Here is a 15,330-nt window from a genome sequence, read left to right on the forward strand (position 1 = left end):
AGGATAAAATCCAGGTAGATGGTATGAGATTTCTGTAAAGCCATTCTCCTAGAAAGTCAGAAAGGATCAGGAGAGCCTGTTGGTTGGCAGTTTGTTCATTTAATCCTATATGTCCCTTACCATCAGCTCTCAGGATGGCTGCTCCACCAGCAGCACAAGCTTCAAACACTGATGGCAGCAGCCTGACCTAAATCCATCCCTCCACCTGCATGGAACAGAGAAAACACATTTGCTGTCTTTCTACAAAGGGAATTAACCCATGCTGTGGGGGTGGAAGCTTCAGTACTTTATTAGTGTCAGCTACAGGAAAAAAATAAAACTACAGAACCCAATAAATTCAGTAAAAATGATGATTCATCAGCACTTGGCATTTCCTGGGCAACTGAACCAGGCTGGGTTCCACACTACATTTCACCAGAGGCTTTCAGTAGCAAGAAGAGAATTAACATGGGGATTTTTTTTACAGGTGCAGGAGGAAGCAATTCTGCAAGGTTCACAATACACACAAAAACCACAATGGGGCACTGAAGACAAGCCAGGGTCACTGTACGGGCACGGTTCCAAAAGCACGGTGAGGTTTCTGCTGCTGCTCTTCAAAGGCAACATGCTCGGGACTCGCACTCAGTCCTGAAGTCTACAAAAAACACAAAGAACCCACATATGCAAGTTTCAGCTGCTAAAGGAACATTTTCATCCCAACACACCATTTCCCTGCAGTCACAAGAAAATATCTTCAGAGGAATACACATGAGTCTGAATTGCTTGTTAATGGGTCTGTCCCAGCCCAGCAGCAAAGCCAGCTCTCCTGGTCACCCCACACAGGACGTCCAACATCCTATAGGGTATTTACTGACAAGGTTCTGCAAAAAACACCGGAAAATCCCAAGAAAGATTGTACCAGTCTCCCCTAGACCTACAGAAAAAGAAGGTCCTTTCCCATTTTCCTTGCTGGTTGCACAGTCACTGCCCTTGTGAACAGAGAAACCACACAGAACCACATCTCTGGAGTACGTGAGTCTAGAAAATGGAGGATGTGATGTAAGAAGTGGAATATTACAGTCAAAGATACTTAGATTGCTCATCAAGCCATACTTGGCCTGGACGATGAAACCCAATCCCCAGTTTGAGAGTCAGAAACCAGAGACCCTGAGCACACCAGACACACGCCAACACCTGCACCAGCTCCTCGCACCTACCCGGGTCACTGCAGGAACGCCACGGCGCTGTTCTTGTGCGACGTCTTGGTGACCTGGTGTGCTTGGAGAACAGCCACCGCCTCCTCCATCTTACAACAGAGAGCACAAGGGGGGAGAAGGTGAGCTGCTCCCGTGGAGGAGCGCACTGCACACGAAACGCATTATCCCAAGTCCCACTCTGGCTTCTGCACATACTCACTTCCAAGAGGTAAAGGACTTAAGTAATAACATAAAACCCAAGTCTGCTGCTTCTGCCAGAGACTGATCAGCCCAAAGATCTCCCCTGGCTTATCCCAAGGGAAATGCTGGGACATCTCTCCTTTTCTATAGGAGTCAGAATTTGCCAGAGAGAAATCAGACTCCTCTGGAGGTGGAGCTGCCTGACACCATCCAGCAAAGCCCAGGCTCTTCAAAAACATCAGTGAAATGGTGAAAGTGAATCCTGTCTCCAAGGTCCAACAGGGAGATGCAGTGAATTCACTGCAACTGTTTTGATGGGAACCAAAACTAAATATTCACCAGGATTGAGGAAACTGAAGAAATGGCTGCGGAGAGGTAGCATTTACTGGCATCTATTATCAGGAAAAATCATCTCCCTATGTCCTTCTAGGGAGCGACACCCACCCTGCTTCTCCCCTCTCACTTTCCAGCCACCTCCAAACCACCCTCAGAGCTTGGCCGGTGCTTTTGTGGAGCTGCTCTGAGCTTCTCCTTTTGCTGAAGGTGGGCAGGTGTTCAGGCACTGGGTGCCACGACATCAACCCAACACCCTTTCTGCTCATTTTTCACTTGAAAAAAAAAAAGCAGCAGTTACTTGTTCTTCCCATGGCTACCAACATCCTTAACCCATCCTCTGGGTCACCTCTCCTGGCAGCAACAGGCTGTCAGCCCTTTGGGATATGATGTGTTTGGACACCAAGTGCCTCCTACCTTGGAGCGCAGGGAGTCAGGGGACTCCAGGAGCAACAGCAGCTCCGAGTTGTCGATCTCCAGCAGCATCCCAGTGATCTTGCCGGCCAGCGAGGGATGGATCGCGTGGATCAGAGGGTAGAGGCGCTCACCTGCTCCAGACACCGGGGACATCACCACTGTGCAAGACCTCCAGCATTTTCAAACCCAATGCAAACCCTCCTGCCCTCCCAGCTCTGTCCTTTCAACTGAAGAGAGATACAAGGGAGGTGGGGGGGGGCGGGAACAAACAAACAAACCCACCCAGATGCACAAAAAAACCTGCTCACAAGCAAACTTACTCCAGCATGTCACAGCAAGTGTTTGCAGGCAAAATGCTACCAGTCCCAGTGCAGCCACCCCACACAATGGGGAGAGCTAGCCCTACCTATGGGGCACGCTTACCAGGAGGGAAAGCTATACAAGCAAATACGTGTGGAGCAGGAAAGCCACCTTTGGCTGGGAACAATGCTAATTGTCCTCTTCCTGCCATCCCATCCTCCAGCACACAGATTGTTTCACTGCCAGGTTCCCCACCACCGCTTTGCCAGGCTGCCTCTGCCCTGAGCACATCCCTCCCTGCTCCCTCCCCAGGTGACTCTTTCCAGCCTCTCTTGGGCCGGGCCAACCGCAGCCGCTGCAGCCACCCAGCTGCTCATCGCTGGTGATGCAGGACAGCTCAGAGCTCCGGGGAATCACAGAGGTTGGGGCAGCCCAGGTGTGATGGAGCTGTGCCCAGCCTGCAGAGCCTGGCCAGACACTGTCTGCCAGGCAGCTCATACAGACAGGGGGAGGTTTTGGTGCCTCCATACCCTTCCAATGCAGCCCGTTTTGTTTTTGTTTTTAAAGCAGCATAATATCAGAGCAATCCTTTCAATGCTTACAGCTTCTCCTAGCAGCTGAGTTTTCCCTGGTGCATGCAAGTCCACTTTCACATGCAAACGCAGCCCCACAGCTGGACCTACTACAGCAAAGCCACTGTGACACCCACCTATCATTTGCTTCTGCTCCTGAGGAGGGGCTGCTGCAAGCATGGATGCTGTCAGCGGCTCCTGCCCCTGCACATGCACAGCGGGTTCTCCCACCTGAACATAGAAAACAAACACACACACAACACGGAGAAGAGCAGCAATCAAAAGCACTGGAAGCAATGCACAAGCTACCTGGCTTGCCCAAACTGTGCTGGTCCCCAGACCCAGTGGGACATTTCACCCCTTCAAGCTGCTCCTGCAGACTCTGGCATTGCCTGCTTGTATCCAGATGCTGGTTGCCAGGAAAGCCAGAGCCAGGCTACTGTAGCCCCAGTTACCCCAGCAGCCCCTGGGAAAGTTGCCCATACTATAAACAGAGCAGTGGGCTGGCCAGGCTCAGCAGCCACGTTATCCCAGAGCAGGACAGGGCTGATGCACACTGTGGTGGCCGTGCCCGAGCCCGGAGGTCACAGAGCAGGTACCTGTGGGGCCACCACGGGTGGCATGTGCCCCATAGGCTGGACATTCCTGACGGACGAGGAGTACTTGTACTGCGGGGTGCCCCGTGGCAGGGTGGGTGAGGAGGGCACCCGGGCGCTGACCGTCTGCGTCCCGATGTTGGCTGCAACGGGAATGGGAACATTTCTATGAAGAAGCTTGTTAAATGCATGTCTGCACGGGGGAAGCTAAAACCACAAGGGCAGTCTGCTCAGCCAGAGAGCCCCAAAAGTCCCCAGGTCAAAGGCAGCTTCCCCAGGACTGGCAGGGCATTGCTATCCTGCCCACGGGACTGGGGTGGTCTGATTTTTCTGCAGAGGGCAGGAGGGCCAGCAAAGGCACCTACACCTTGTTGTCTTTCCCATAGAAATGCCCATCTGCATCAGCAGCCAGAGGACGGACACAGCACCAAGGAGGGGGCTGCAAGAGCAAGTACCCTTGGCTCACCCTGTCTCTCTTCCTGCAAGAAGGTGAGGGCAGAGGAACACGAGGACAAGGGCACACGTAGAGGAGAAAAACCCAAAGACAGCCCTCCTGGTCCCCCTGCTCTTTTCAGTGATAAGACATCCAACACCACAGACCACCTTGGGCTAAATCACATGAAGCCATGATGGTTGGAGGTCAATGCTACCCCACCGGACAGTCCCATGTTTGAGGGGACCTCAGACCTTCATTCACTCCATCTTCCACCCTGAGTTACTTCTGCCTCTCCTCAAAGCATCCTACTCCTGGTCACCGACACAGAAGGCAGAGGGGTGGCGGGACAGACAGGGTTAAAGCACTCAGGGTGAGGAGTGTTCTGGGCACTGTGCGCAGGGCAGCAGCTTGGTCACCAGCCCTGCAGAGCACAGCCATGCCAGGCTGGCAAGTGGAGGGGCCATCCTGGGACACAGGGACGGCCCCAGCACAGCCAGGCCCTGGGGGTGCCAGCAAGGTCTGGTTCTTGGGCCTCAGCTCCTAACACCTCCAACATGAGTGTGTTTTACTGGAGGCTTGGCCATGGCAGCAGTTCAGCCAGAGGCTGTAGGACCTTCTGTGACCCTCTGCTTCTGCCCAAGAAGCCCTGTCCCAACCCCCACCTCAGTCTGAGTGCTAAGCCTAGGGTGCCATGGCTGCATCATCATCACCTTTAATGAACATATTTGAGAAGCAGCAGCCAACCAGACCAACATGCATATCAGAGACCTGTCCCATCACCTGAAAGACCACAACCTTCCCCAAAAGCTACACACTTATCTGCTACAGACATTGTTCCAGTCCCATCACATACAAGGGCACCATCCAGACTCCTCCACGAGCAATGTCACAAACCGATCCGTCCTCAGAGGCAGACCCAAGCTTGCAGCAAGCACCCTCACCCACGCACGGGGATGTCCAAGGCAGGTCCTCCCCCAACTCACCCACTCTCTGGGCCTGGGGGGGCACGCGGGGCACTTGTGTGGAGGCCTGTCTCATGGTGCTGATGTTGGTGAGCAGGCGCCGGGGTGGCACAGCAGCCCTCAGGATGGGAGTAGCTGCAGGATATGCCGCTGTAGAGATGGAGCAGGATTAATAGAGCTTATTGGTAGCTAAGGCATGCAAGGAGAACTGGGAGAAGTGACTGTGACTGGGGAAAGCTCGGGAGCATCTCACCGGGTCAACCCCAACATCTCATCCTCCAGTGCCCATCACCGTGACCCCTGCACCAAACCCCCGCACGCTTCTCCAGACCACATCCACCTGTGGTTACACGCTTCGTGCTGCTTTTATAGACCCGTGGTCCCCAACTGAGCCCAGCTCACACCGAGAGCCCCGGGGAGAGACGGGCTGACTCACGGGGAGGCCGGGAGGGCTGCGCACTCCAGCGAGTGGCAGGACGGACTGAGACAACTGGGCTGGGGCTGTAGAAGGTAGCTCTGGTTTGTGGCTGGGAAAGGAGAACATGTTACCCAAGGTGACTCGGGAGCTGAGCCAGATCTAACCTGGAGCATCTCGGTGGCTGCCGCATGCAGACAGACAAGCCAAAACCATGCTCTGCGGTGTGCCAGAGCACTTGAACGATTGACCTCCAGTCCTGCTGCCCACGTGTCCTCCAGCAGCTACACTTATCTCTTCCCCGTGAGCTTTTGCAGCTCTGTAACCCTTCTCACTCCCCTCATTTCATCAGCAGACTCATTCTCCGTGCTCACACCCTCCCACCAAACTCCTGCGTGGTTCCCTCCTCTGAGGAGCAGTAGGTACCCTGCTTCCCTGAAAATAAGACAGGGTCTTATATCAGTTTGCTCCAAAAGATGCTTACTTTTTACATGTATAGCTGCATGGACACTATTTAAATTGACTTTTTTAATGAACTGTAACTAGGGCTTATTTTTGGAGTAGTGCTTATATTTCGAGCATCCTCAAAAATCCTGACCAAAAAAAAATCATGCTAGGGCTTATTTTCAGGGTAGGTCTTATTTTGGGAGAAACAGGGTACTTACTAAATCCCCAGCCCATTGCCTAGAACACCTGCACCCCACCAGGCTTTTGGCAATCCCTGCCACTTACACAGAAGCCCAAAGCGGCTCCCACCAATCCCACTCCAGCCTGTGCCAGGTCTGCACAACCCCAGCTCTGCTCCTCAGCCCAGCTGCCACCCCCCTCCTCCAGCCCAGGGCAGATTTGTGTCCCTGTGCAAGGCTGCCATTCGGAAAGGGGTTCTCACCTGGGGAATAGGGGGTAGAAAGTACCCCGGGGGGGGCTGAAAGGAGCCCAGGAGAGGGCCGGGCAGAGCCCTCATGGTGGCTAATCTCTGCATGTACTGGTTGGTGAGGATTGCTTTCCGCTCCTCTTTCCTTTGAGCAAGTGCAACGTAGAGAGGCTTGGTGCTGACGATCCGCCCGTTCATTTCGGTCACAGCCTTGGTAGCCTCTTCTGGGGAGGAAAAACATACAAACCCAAACCCTTTGCTGTGGCCACCCTCTGTCATCACCTAAAATTGGATTAAAACAAGACAACTAAGTCCACAGATCTTTGCAGCACCCAAAGCATCGCGCGGCAGGGGGTGCACAGGACCTGCCAGCCGTGGGCACCCCATTGCAGCCCTCACACCCGGGGGGGATGGATGGGGCTGCACCCATGGGACTCCACGGTGAGGTTTGTCTGGGGAAGGGGAGAATTTGCTTGGGCAAAACCCATAGGTTTGGGAAATGAAGCCCAAGATCTGCAGCCCATGATCTCCCAGGGCTCTGTGTCCACCCCCTGCCCAGGGCCCACAGACCAGCAAGACTCTGGTGCTTTACATCACAGGAGCCAGCAAGAGCTGGGGACCAGGGGACACCATGTCCTGTCCAAGGATCAGGCAGCATCTGTCCCTGGCAGCTGGCAGGTTACAGGTATCTGACCGTAAAGCCAGACCATCCCTCTGCACATGTACACATGGCCCTCAAGAGAAGACTGACACCAGTCTTGGTGGCAAGACTGAGACTTATGGTTTTCCAAGAGGCAAAATGCCAGCCTGTCAGACAGGTGGTTTCTGGGTCATTTCCATTTGCATCAGTGTCACATAGGTCCCAAAGCACAGAGCAGCTGTGCAATATTCAGAATTATGAGGCTTTAATGTCCCATACCCTGAATTTCACTGGGAGTGTGGTAACTCAGTAAAGTTACCAAATATTTGCTGAATAATAAGCTCCTCAGGACAGCGTGGAGTTCAAGTGGTGTGTCCCTTACACTTGACTGGAGACACAAGCCGTCAGCAGGGAACAATAACTCCACAGGATGATCATCCTGGTCCATTTCCAGTGGCTGAGCACACCGGCTCACTGACCCCAGGAGCCCCAGTGACAGCCCCAGTCCCTCACCTTGGCGCTGGTGATGGTGCCGTAGGGAGAGAACTCCTTCCTCAGCCTATCGTCATCTATCCCATCATCTAGATTCTTCACATACAAGTTGACCCCCTGCAAACAGGCAAAAAAAAAAAAGCAGCTTGGGCTCCTGAGTTTTACAGCAGCTTTTTCAGCCAGTTGTGTGTTTCCCCAGTAGCTCTGCAGAGCATGGGATGTCCCACAGATGTGTCCTCCACAGAGCTGCCACAGGACTGGTGACAGGAACCAGGACCACACGTGTGCTCCACCCATAGGCAAGACACCCTGAGTAAAGAAGGTGCCCAAATCTTTGCTATGAAGTCGCTCCAAGACCTCAGGAAGCTGCCTTGTTTCCACACTAATATTTTAATTTCTGGAAAAGAGCAGACCCATTTGTTCAACTGCCAAGATCACCCTGGGCTTAGATCTCCCTCCTCTTTCCTAATAATGTTTTCCAGAACATTACCAGGCAGCAACTGGGCCCCTGCGTGTGTCTTTTTTAACTGTAGCAGGGACCCAGCACACTGATGTGCTCTGGTGAGCCTCGTGCTGTTCCCAAGCCAAGGATGTCCCTGGGTGCCCAGGGGATGTCCCTGGTGCAGACCTGCAGGGATGCAGGGACAGAGCATCCTGCTCTCCACTTACCTGGTACCTGCTCACTCTCTCCTGCTTGATCTGCTCAAATTTCCTCTTCAGCTCGCTCTGGCGCTCCAGACGCTTCTGGGCCCGGCCCACGTACACCATCCGCCCGTTGATCTCCTTCCCGTTCATGTCGGCCACCGCCTGCCAGTGGAGGGGAGGGCGCTGAGCACAGCAGGACGCTGACGGCCACAGCCCCATTCTTCACCCACCACCATCAATGCCAGCACAAAGCTGGTGAGGCTCCCCCGCCAAGGAGAGGTGGGAACATGAGCAGGGGACAAGCCTGGGGCTGAGCCAGCAGCCGAGCAGCAAGGAGCCTCTTGCCTTCTGGGCGTCTTCGTGCTTCTCAAAGTTGACGAATCCGAAGCCCTTTGAGCGGCCAGTGCTGTCCGTCATGACTTTGACACTTAGCGTTTTTCCTGAAAGAGGAACAACGTGTGAAGAAGGGGGCCCACAGCCCAGCGAGGAGAGTGAGCAGCCACGGCAGCACCAGAGAGCCAAGGGGGGACAGACAGTGGGATCCCCCCGCAGGGCAGGGACAGGAGGCTGCGTGCGTTGGTGAGGACAACCCCTACCACCCTGGGTGCTGCTCTTATGGCTCTTGGCTTTTTGGTTTCTCCGGCTGGTGCAATGAGTTTCTTTGGCCAGAAGTTCTCGTCTGCTTTATATATGAACACATGTATTGGGTTCATAGGAAGGGTATTTACAGATTACCTGAGCTAACACTGGCCAGGCATGGACAGTACAGTCCATAGGTTGGCACAATACTAAACCCTATCACAAGAGACATATTCCATTAAAACTGAAAAGGCTTTTTTGCTTTAAATTCAGACTCAACATCTCTTATTCGCAGGGCTCCTATAACCAGACAACATGCTGGTTTCAAGACAATTTCAAAAACTAACAAAACAAAAACCCAACTTTTGTTACCCAAGAAAGTGAAAAAGATAATATTTTTTTCCAGGAGAGCACCTAGTAAACTTCTCCTCCATCATTGCAAGAAAGCACATGTAATGTCCTGATGATTTAAGACACTGTAGTCATTTGCTGACACAGCATTTAAGCAAGTCCGATCCCACTGAGAGAACAGGTCAGTATTCCAGTCAAGCACTCTCCCCAGCTTTCTTTGCAGTTGCCCCAACACCAGTTTATCAAACACGAGGATATTTTGCTTCAACAACTGTACTCACCAAACTTGGAGAAGATTTCCCGCAGTCTGTCGTCATCCATGTCATCCCCAAAGTTTTTGATGTAGACGTTGGTGAACTCCATCGCCTTCGCCCCAAACTCTGCCTCGCGCTCTTTGCGGGATTTGAAGTGACCAACAAACCTGCAGGAAGCAAGGAGAGGGACATGGAACCCTCCGCGTCCTCCTCAGAGGGAAGATGGACACAGGCACATCTGTCTCGGTACAGGCCAAGAGAGACCCCAACATCTCAGGCTGTGCTTTGCTCGCCCATGAATCCACATGGTGTTTCATATTCAGCAGCTTCACCCTGGTGTTCCCCTGCCCAGACCTCACTTGGCACTACTGAAATGGGAACAGTAATACAGGGGACAGCCCCATGATGGGGTTATCACCCCAGGAGATCCCCAAAGACTCCAAAGGATGTCACCAAGTGCCAGTTCTCCTCCTCCAAGGTATCCCCAACCTCCCCGGGCAGCTGCTTTCCTCTGTGGAGACGGATGCGGAGAACAACGTGATGCAATATGAGCAAGGAGCTGAAGAACAACAAAAACCACTTCCTGCCCAGATTATCTGATGCTGGCAGCAGAGACCGATGACCAGCCTGCTCTGTGGGCACTCTTTACACTGCCTCAGCAATAAAACACAGCCCAGGGCTGGACTCCTTCCCCACCATAAGGAGCAGTTCCAAACCACTATCACACTTCCACCAGCATTGACCACAAGTGACTCACTGCCCCAGAGAGCACGGAGGGGACGGACGGGAAGGGAGGGAAGAGCTGCAGGAGGTGGGAGCCGAGCAGGGCAGGCGGTTCCTCCGCAGCACACACCAAGGCAAGGGAGGACCAAGCACAGAGGTGAGGAGATGCTCCCATCCTCTCCTCCACTTACACCTTCCGGTCGTTGAGCAACATCCCATTCATGGTCTCGATGGCTCGAGTCGCTGCCTCGTGAGTCTCAAAGTGAACAAAGCCATAGCCACGAGATCCATTTTCATCACAAACCACCTACAAATGCAGAGCAAAGAGGATGGTGGCGGGGGTGGAAAAAAAGAGAGACAGACACTGGTTTTCTCTCTGCTTGCACATAAGTAAGTTGCATGAAAACTCACCCTTGTTTCCCAGTGTTATTTACCCTCCCTGACATCCCACTGCCACGACAGCTGAGCTGCACTGGGATGCTGCCCGGGGTCAGTTGTCCTGCTGGGGCTGAGGTGGTTGCCCTCCAGCACCCGGTGCTTTATACGATGCCCTAGAGCTCATGGTGTACTGAGAGCCAAGTGCCATGAATGCCCTGAGCTCAGGCAGAACAACACACAATGTCTCCATGCAGGGATTGGGAAGAAGGGGGACAGGGGGAAAACCCCATTCCCAAGGGGAAACACAGCAGGGCCTCCTGTCTTCAAAGCAGGTGGGGATTTAGGGGAAACTTTGTAGGAAGCAGAACGAGAAAGTGAATTTCAGCTGGCTGGAGCACACTGCTGAGAACACTGGGCAGCTCTGCAGAAAGCCCTTTCCTCCAGGGCCCACGGGCACCTGTACCTTGCACGACAGGATGTTTCCGAAGGCGGAGAATGTGTCGTACAGGGCTTTGTTATCAATGGAGTCATCCAGGTTCTTGATAAAGACGTTTCCCACCCCGGACTTTCGGAGGCCAGGGTCCCGCTGGGACCACATGATGCGGATGGGACGGCCTTTGATCACCTCGAAGTTCATGGTGTCCAGGGCTCGCTCAGCTGGCAAAGAGGTAAGAACAGGGTGAGAGAGGAGGGTGACACAGATCCCCTTCACATCCTACGGCAGCTGGGACGGGCACAGGAATTAGGGGTACGATTGGACAGGGGATCACTAATCTAATTGAGACTGGGAGCTCTGCCTCCCAGGGCACAGGGCCAGGCAGGGGCTGCTCTCCTTCCTTCCAGCCACATCACTCCTTCCTGCTTAAGTTTTTTTCCTCTCCAAAGCATGTCTGATTCCCACAGGATCATTCATTTCACTGCAAGCTCCAGTTTGGCAGATACCCAACTCGTTTACTCAGTAAGGATTTTGGTATCCAGGACAACTAACCTAACACCTTCCCATCACCATTGCCTCACTCCAGCGTGAAACATCTGTTGGGTACCACACCATGCAGCGCTGTATCATGGCAATGCTGCCAGGAGAGGGGTCTCGCTTCACACTGTGAGGCATTGGGCAGCTGGCTGCCCCGGAGAAGGGAAGAAGGGGTTTTGGTACCCTTCTCCATCAGCTCATGGATCTTGCAAGTCACCTTCCTAAGCCCAAACCCAGCTGCTGCATCCTCTCCCAGTCTCTGAGATGGGAGTGGGATGGTTCACCATCTGGTTGGGATTAGTTACAACCAAAACCCAACAGCAGCAGAATGTGGCCAAGTCACAACAGCTGAGGCATCCACTCAGACAACAGCTCTGCCCTTGTCCACCACCTGCCCTTCCTTCTCCTGCACACCCAAGCCCCCATTACGAGGCAGTTCCTCGAGGCTGCGTTACAGGCACCTTACCATCCACAGGCTGCTGGAAGTTAATGTAGGCATAGCCCAGAGATCGGCGTGTGGCGACATCCCGGCAGACTCGGATGGACATGATGGGCCCAGCAGGTGAGAACTTCTCATAGAGCATGGCTTCGGTCACGTCTGGGTGGAGGTCGCCCACATAGAGAGAGGCTAACGGATAGCCAGGGCCGCTGGCGTTCATGGTCGACCAGAAAGCTCAGCTGCAGAGGAAGACAGACCCAAGGCTGCAGAGAGAGGGTTTCAGATCGCACACGGCAGCCACGGACCCACGCTAGGGCTGGCCACACTGTAAGTGCAAGCCGTGCCCCCCCCACCAGTAATGCTGGGACGGGAAATGCCCCAAGGATGCTGCAGTTCCCAGATTTTTTTCAAGGACACTTTAATACTGGTACAAAAGCTGAGCTGGGGTGATCTGCCCATGTCAGAGTCCCCAAAATCTGGAGAGCGACCAGAGGGACAAAACACACTGCACACACTGATTTGTTCCTTTCAACACTCAAGAACCAAGAGAAACAAAATGCAGTTTCATTCCTCCAGAAGGTAAATAGCCCTTCTCCACCAGAGACTTCCATTTTAACTCCTCTGTAACAGCTCCTTCCAGCTGCCTGCTCAACCAGAGCAAACCCGAGGAGTCCAGGTTTGCTGTGATGCCCAGCGTTGCCCTGCCAGGGAAACTGCTTCTTGTAGCCAGGACTCCCAGCAACCGCCTCCATCTCTAACAAGGCAAACACAAGTTTTTAGCCAGCCCTGCCCAGAGAAACAAGCCTCAGCTTGCTGACAAGGTCTCCAAAGCAGGAAAAGCAACGCTCAATCTCCCACTGTTTTCAGTTGGGTATAAAGTTGTGTGCAAAGATATCAACTTGAGATCCCCAAGGTACTGAGTGGGACAAGAGAGATGCAGGTACTGCCCTGAAAGCTTATAAAGCCCATCTTTGGGGCTCTTACATTAAAGCTCAAAAGACCTGAGGCATTTGTTAAGACCCCCTAAGGATGCCCATAGTAAATACACACACATAGAAGAGGTGCATCAAGCAATCCCTCAGCCGAAGACAAGTCACCACGAAGGACAGAGCACAGAAGAGCTGTGCACCAGCTCTGCATAACAGCCCTACCCCTCATGCACCCGAGATGGGCTTCCCAGCGACCTCACAGCACTACCGACAGCAAATAAAGACAGCGGAGAGAGAGCAAACCCGGCACTGCTCTGCGGCTGGTGGGGTGGAAAGGGAGGAAAGAAGACGGAGGGGAGTAGGCAGAGCTCCGGTCCGGGGCGAGGCGGGGAGGCAGCACAGATGCTGTACGGCCCCATCCCCGCCGGCTGCCGAGCATCCCAGGAGCTCCAGCGCCCGGCGAAAGGGCTGTGCCCCGAGCCACCGACACGCCGGAGCAGCGATCTGCCGGCCCTGCCCGGGAGAACCCCCCGCCGGCCCCGAGCCGGATCCCGGCCCCGCACTCACACGGAGCGCTCGGGCGGACTCGGCTCGCAGCGCAGCAGCGGCTGCCGCCCCCGCCCGCCTCTTCCCGCCGCGGCACCGGGGGCGGGACCGGCCCCTCCGCCCCCCGCCAGCTGCGGCCCGGCCCGGCCCCGCCCCGAGCGGCATCGCCCGCGGGCAGCGGAGCGGCAGCTCCCCGGTACCCCCCGGTCTCCCCCAGCCGCCCCCAGCCCCGCGGAGTTTACGGGTTTCGGCAGAACGCCGGCGGTTGCATCTCCTGATTATTGCAAACGGCGGGGTGGGGGGATGGCCGCTCACCCTCCTGGCTTTCCGAATAACCGGGGCTGCCGTTGCCCTTGAACTCTGATAGCACTTGTCAAGGCTGCATGTTCCACCCACACATTTTTAGGAAATCACCTGCAAATTCTGGTAGATAACTCCCTGAGGTAAGAAATGCAGGCAGGAGCCGGTAAGGCACACACAGCTCGGTACCAAGCCCTTGTCCTCTGACACACGCTCCCAAACTCCACGGCAGGATACCCAGACACCCCACAGAGACCCACGGGATACAGAACCTGGTCTCTGCTGTCACCTTTTGTCTGGATGACACCTGAATGTTGTAAGGTCACCTTCATCCCCAGAGATCACACCCCAGCTGTGCTGGACATCATGGTGCACGTATGAGAGGTGATTTGTCATTAACAACTTGCCACGCAGCTGGAACGCGGGATGGAGCAGCAGAGGAGCCGGGGGCAGCGGGCAGATCACCAGCAGCTCCTCCAGCACCACTGGGGTTGTGGGGCTGTGCTGGGCCCATCACCAGCCCCTCCGTGCTCCAGCCAGACTCGCTCCTCACAGCCACACTGCCGTGCTCTAGTGTGGGGAAGCTACTGCAGTAGAACGAGTGTCTTGTGTTGACTTCAACTGAACAGGGCTGCTGGATTCCACGAAAAATGTGATTCCTGCTGCCATGGAGTCCTTGAACACTGCTCAGGAGACACACCAGCCTGCTCCAGGCAGCACCCACCACGCAGCACCCGCACGTTAAAACAAAACTAATCCAAGCGTGGTTGCTCAGCTCCACCCCATCCCCTTCTCTCAGATGGCTCAGCTGCAGCACAGACCAGGAGAAAATTCGCCATCCCAAAAGCCTTCAGGTGCTTTCCCACACTGAACCACCTCACCCTGGGGTCAGATGAGCATCGGTGCAAGGAACGAGAAGCTGCAGCATTGGTTAGATCAGTTTACACATGTAGAGTACACCCAGACTCCTACAGTGGCAGGGCAAGCTAGAGTGCCTGTTCCCAAAATGATTTAATTACTTGAAAAATTAAGATATTTCCTCATCATTGCTGCAGACCAGTCTCTCAAGCTCATAATTTCCCACAAAACAGATGGTAAGGATGGCAGATGTCATGTGAAAGAACTGAGGCAGGACAGGTGCTCTATGAACAGGAACAGCGAGCAGGACCCAGGATTTTTTCTTCGTGAACCTGACGATGTCACTAACATGAGGCAGATTGGGAGTCAGTGTACAAAATAAAATAATTTAAGAGCAAGTATGCCTAGAAAGGCTGGAGAAAACGGCCGAGTGGCAATAACTGGATACATACAGAGGGACCACTATTGAAACCCGCAGCACAGGACAGATCAGGGAACTATTGCTGCCCATCTCTTCAAGCACTTAATTCCTAGAAAATAAGCGTGCATTCTCACACTGAGTAGGTCCTTTGCACACCAGCAGCTGAGCAGTTACCTGCAGTACATGCAGGTTACACAGATTTACCTGCAGCACATGCAGGTTACACAGGTGACCGGGGGTACAAACACGATGCACAGAGGAGCAGCTGAAGAGCTGACCCTGCGGCCACAAGTGTGAGGAAAAGCCTTTAAATGTAACCAGACTTTTCCTATGTACAGTGTGTTCACCCATACAATCTGCAATGACTCACAGCAAGTTAAATAGAGCTGCACCTCTTTCAAGTCCTGCAATGGCAACATAAGTGTGACCTCAACAAACATGAAGAGAAACTGTTCTCTACTACAAATTTGGGAGGGCGTGGGGGGAAATATCTCTGCAAAGGAATGAGTAATTTAGCATTA

General features: G+C 53.9%; 2 protein-coding genes across 3 annotated transcripts in view; both read right to left on the reverse strand.

Moving 5' to 3' along the window:
- STK4 (serine/threonine kinase 4) overlaps positions 1–7,434 on the reverse strand; it is a 55,351-nt gene extending 47,917 nt beyond the window's left edge. Inside the window, exon 1 of the mRNA XM_082065152.1 lies at positions 7,424–7,434. The gene's annotated coding sequence lies outside the window, so the exon portion shown is untranslated. The remainder of the gene's footprint in view (positions 1–7,423) is intronic.
- PABPC1L (poly(A) binding protein cytoplasmic 1 like) lies at positions 1,202–11,975 on the reverse strand (the record flags this gene model as incomplete). Of its 2 annotated transcripts, none has more annotated exons than XM_082065151.1 (14): positions 1,202–1,285; positions 2,127–2,257; positions 3,136–3,229; positions 3,598–3,737; positions 5,014–5,142; positions 5,429–5,519; positions 6,297–6,563; positions 7,435–7,530; positions 8,083–8,220; positions 8,404–8,498; positions 9,270–9,409; positions 10,157–10,272; positions 10,807–11,000; positions 11,783–11,975. In XM_082065151.1, 14 exons carry the CDS (start codon positions 11,973–11,975, stop codon positions 1,202–1,204), a joined length of 1,908 nt encoding a protein of 635 aa, XP_081921277.1. The 2 variants fall into 2 exon arrangements, with proteins under 2 accessions (XP_081921277.1, XP_081921276.1); XM_082065150.1 differs by having other exon boundaries at positions 3,598–3,787; positions 4,980–5,142.
- Between the last annotated feature and the right edge of the window lie 3,355 nt (positions 11,976–15,330).

This window comes from Streptopelia decaocto, assembly GCF_964273445.1.
Source record: "Streptopelia decaocto genome assembly, chromosome: 14".
NCBI classification, from domain to species: Eukaryota; Metazoa; Chordata; class Aves; order Columbiformes; family Columbidae; genus Streptopelia; species Streptopelia decaocto.